This window comes from Sturnira hondurensis, unplaced genomic scaffold (assembly GCF_014824575.4).
Source record: "Sturnira hondurensis isolate 20B ecotype Veracruz unplaced genomic scaffold, ASM1482457v3 Scaffold0018606, whole genome shotgun sequence".
Lineage (NCBI taxonomy): Eukaryota > Metazoa > Chordata > Mammalia > Chiroptera > Phyllostomidae > Sturnira > Sturnira hondurensis.
Genome location: NW_028091237.1, coordinates 515,177 through 519,473, shown reverse-complemented (window position 1 = coordinate 519,473; position 4,297 = coordinate 515,177). Strand labels below are relative to the sequence as shown.

The following is a 4,297-nucleotide window of genomic DNA, read 5'->3' as shown; positions in this document are numbered from 1 at the left end:
GAGGCTAGAAGTCCAAGAATTAGGTGCTGGTAGGTTTGGGGTCTGGTGAGAGCCTTATTTCTGGTTCATAAACAGTTGTCTTCTCCTGTGTCCTCGCATGGAGGAAGGGTGAAGAAACTCTAGGGAGCCTCTGTTATAGGAACACTTGACCTTATTACCTTCCAAAGCTGCCCTTCCTTATAATACTATTACAATGGGGATTAGGTTTCAACATGTAAATTTTAATAGAACACAAACATTCAGACCATAGCAGTTGTCGCCAGAGCAGAGCCTCTCACTCCATGCCTCCTGATGGCCCTCTGGACCATACCACAGCCCAGGACACTGGGACAGCAAAGCCCCTAGAAGTGCTCAGAGCAACTTCTCCTGAAGAAGAGCCCTCCCACTTTCTGCCACTCACTTTTCCCTTCTTGACTTTTCTGCCACTCATCTGTGTGGTCCTTTTAACATATACAGGGCTGACTGATATCTCCTTGGCCTAAAGTTTATCCCACTGATCAAAAGCTAAAATAACTCCTGCTTCCCTGGGCACTTTCTTTTTGAAGCCTATTTTTAACTGCAGTGCTAATTCTCAGTTTCACCAGAGACAAAGCTCTCTAGGGAATTCAGCATTAAAGTCTTCTCATCCCCAGAGCTGATATGGATACATCCATCCTGTTGTATCCTGAGAGAAAGGACTCCATTACACAGACCCACTGCTAACATGAAATTAGGCCACACTTAAAACAGTGTCCTAGACAGTGTGGGAGGAAGACATTAACCTACATACTAGGAAACCCTGAAGCCTTCTATTTTAGATCCTGCAGCAGGTTGAAATTCCTTCCTGCACACCTATGACATTGGTACTAAGAATACTGTCTAAAAATCATTTGTCAGAGTTAAAAAGGACCCTCAGTATTATCTGGCCCAGAGATTATTAAGTAGGGATGCACATCAAAATCAAAATCAGCTGAAGAGGTTTTTCAAACCTCTTCAAGAGAGGGACAAGAGAATCTAATTCTCTAATTTGAGTTGAATCGTAAAGTAATTAAAATGGTGCCAGTTGATTCAATTTTGTGTTATTTTGTTTGAGCAAACAGAGGAGTTTATCTTTATTATTGTCATTTTATGCAAAATGAAAAGCACAAATCCTTTCTGACATAGTTCTCCCTCTCACTTTTCCCACAACATACGAATTTTCCTACAACCTCAGAATCTTCAATTAATAAAGGAGGCCAAAAGTGAAAGAATAGTGGGGGCTCATATAAGAAAAAGGAAAGCTGATGAAGGTAAAATATTTTATCTTCTTTTCCTCTTCTTTGAGAGAGGCCCTGTAACATTCTTCTCCTGCCACTTAATTGCTCATTCATGTCATTTCTTTGCTTCATTTGCTTTTCTCATCTCACAGATTTTTCCCCTTTACTACTTCCTTTGGTCCTGTTTCCCTCTTACCTTCCTGTTCCCCTCCCAAATTCTCTTGGATAAAAATGAAAATGATTTCACCCCTTGGTTTTTCATGAGGTAGACAAGGATCTAAACTTTAGGAAACACACAAAGGTGGTTTTGTTCCTACTTCCCCTCCATGTCACTCCACACAAAGTGCAGATCAGTGATATGCAAACATCTGTGAATCTGAAAAGTCACCTTTGATGGTTGATGGAATGCAGATGCCCAGGCCTTCCCTCCATAGAATTCTATTCAATTAGTACAAGGTGGTGTCTCTGATTCTGAAGTAGAACACTAAGTGATTACAATGCAGGTCTCCCAAGAAATCGTTGAGTTCGATGAATAGACACCATAAACAAAGCTCACCCCCCTCCCAAGCTAAAAAAAATTATGGACAAGAAGTTGTCATTGAAATTAAATGGTGGCAGGGACTTCCGCCAAGATGGAGGCATAGGTGGAAACACTGTGCCTTCTCCCACAACCAAGTTTGAATACAACAAAGGTTTGGAGAAAGAAAGACACAACCAAAGGACAGAAAATTGAATTATACGGAAGTCCGACAAAATCTAACCTTTCAACGGGGACGGTAAGAGGGGCGGAGCCAGCAGCGAGCAGGGTCCACAGGACAGGGCCCCCAAGCCAGGCGCGATGGCAGAGGGAACCAGTTGGGGTGCGGGGCAGACCGCGGGCACATATTCGCGCACAGTGAGACAGACCACGCAGGCCCCAGGGGGTGAGGGCTGACGGCGGTGGCACACTCGCGTGCAGTGGGACGAAATGCAGGGGCCCGGTGATGGCAGCAACTGCGGCACTGGTGAGGGCCTTGGCGGCAGGCGGCAGACAGGACGATGCCAGAGTCCCTCTTTGACCCCGCCCCCACATGCAGCCTCACAACCCAGCGACTTAGTTGACCTGCAATACCAGTGAGAGCCACTGTCCCTCTTTGACCCCGCCCCCACATACAACGTCACAACCCAGCGAATTAATTGCCCTGTTCTAGTGAACACTTTAGGGCTCTGATCCTGCTATGGAACAGGCACGAACAACCCGAAAGATGGCGCAAGAAGAACTCAAAGTCCAAGAGCCAATAACTCTAAGCGACCAACAAATTGCCAGCCTCTCAGAAGCACAATTCAGGACACTATTTATCAGGATGCTCACAGAACTGGTATATTATAGTCACAAATTAGAGGAACAAAGTCACAAATTAGAGGAACATATGAAGGCTAAACTAATTGAAATGAAGGGAGATGCACAGGAAACCAATAGTGATGGAAAGGTAACTGGGACTCAAATCAATGGAATGGACCAGAAGGAAGAACAAAACAACCCACCAGAAAGGAATGAAGAAATGAGAATTCAAAAAAATGAGGAGAGGCTTAGGAACCTCCAGGACATCTTTAAACGTTCCAACATCTGAATTATAGGGGTACCAGAAGGGGGAAAGAAACAGCCACGAGTGGAAAACATATTTGAACAAATAATAAAGGAGAACTTCCCCAGTCTGGCAAAGGAAATAGACTTCCAGGAAATCCAGGAAGCTCAGAGAGTGCCAAAGAAGTTGGACCCAAGAAGGAACACACCAAGGCACATCATAATTACATTAGCCAAGACCAAAATGAAGGAGANAAAGGACAGCAAACTCACAGCTATTAACAACCACACCTAAAACAAAAGCAAACCAAGAGGACAGCTAGATCAGGAATGGAACCATAGAAATGAAGAACACATGGAGGGTTAGAAATAGGGGGGGTGGGAGGGGGAGAAGGCACAGAAAATAGCATAGATGGTAGGTAGAAAATAGATAGGGGGGAGGGCGAGAATAGTGGGGGAAATATAGAATCTAAAGAACTTGAGACACGTGGTTATAAACTAAGGGGGGGACAATGGTGGGGGAGGGAGGGTGTGGGTGGAGGGGAATGAAGGGGGGAATAGAAAAACTGTAACGGTATAATCAATAAAATATATTTTAAAAAAAAGAAAAGAAATTAAATCGTGGCAGACATGTCCAAGGAATCTTGCGAGGATTTGACGCCTTGATGAATCTTGTGATAGATGAATGTGTGGAGATGGCAACTAGTGAGCAACAGAACAATATTGGAATGGTGGTAATACGAGGCAATAGTACCATCATGTTAGAAGCCTTGGAATGAGTATAAAAATGGCCATGTTCACCAGAGAAACCAAATGCTTCCATGTCCCCTCTTCACATCTCCTGTTTTATTTACTACAATATAAAAATTGAGTCTTGTACATTTTCACATTGAACTTTTGTTAAATAAATTTTTGTATTGGTCAAAAAAAAGAAATACACAACAAAGAAGGTTAGTGTGGACGTGAAGCCCTCAGATGCCTAATTTAGCCCTCACTGCAAAATACTCAACTACCCAATTGCCCAGCAAAGAAAACCATCAACAAAATAAAACCCATCTACCAAATGGGAGAAGATATTTGCAAATGATACAAATGATAAGGGGCTAATATCCAAAATTTAGAAAGAACTCATAAAAGTTAACACCAAAACAGCAAACAATTCAATTTAAAAAGGAGCAAAGGACTTGAATAGGCCTTTCTCCCAAGGTAGCTAATAGACATATGAAAGATGCTCAATGTCATTAATTATCAGAGAAATGCAAGTTAAAAAGATAATGAAATATCACCTCACACCCATACTCAAGGGAAGAATCTACCAAGTAGACATGAACATCATAAATATACGTGCACCCTACATAGGAGCACCCAAATATATACAGAAAATCTGAGAGGATTTCAAAAAAGATATTGACAGTAACACAATTATAGTAGGAGATTTTAATACCCGACTGTCAAAAATGCACAGATCTTCCAAACAAAATATTAACAATGACACTGT

The 4,297-nt window shown here is 42.4% G+C and overlaps 1 protein-coding gene across 1 annotated transcript; it reads left to right on the top strand.

Annotated features, from left to right (window-relative positions):
• The first annotated feature begins 1,782 nt into the window (after nucleotides 1–1,782).
• LOC119003307 (small nuclear ribonucleoprotein G-like) lies at nucleotides 1,783–3,730 on the top strand. The gene is made up of 2 exons (XM_037069567.1): nucleotides 1,783–1,846; nucleotides 3,421–3,730. Exons 1-2 carry the CDS (start codon nucleotides 1,816–1,818, stop codon nucleotides 3,576–3,578), a joined length of 189 nt encoding a protein of 62 aa, XP_036925462.1. The 5' UTR covers nucleotides 1,783–1,815; the 3' UTR covers nucleotides 3,579–3,730.
• Nucleotides 3,731–4,297: the final 567 nt, after the last annotated feature.

Bases quoted from the DNA above. Each gene is read 5' to 3' on its own strand.
- LOC119003307 (XM_037069567.1), top strand. From the start codon at position 1,816: ATGGACAAGAAGTTGTCATTGAAATTAAATG. The intron at 1,847-3,420 runs GTGGCAGGGACT...AGAAATTAAATC, and splicing joins GTTGTCATTGAAATTAAATG to GTGGCAGACATGTCCAAGGA.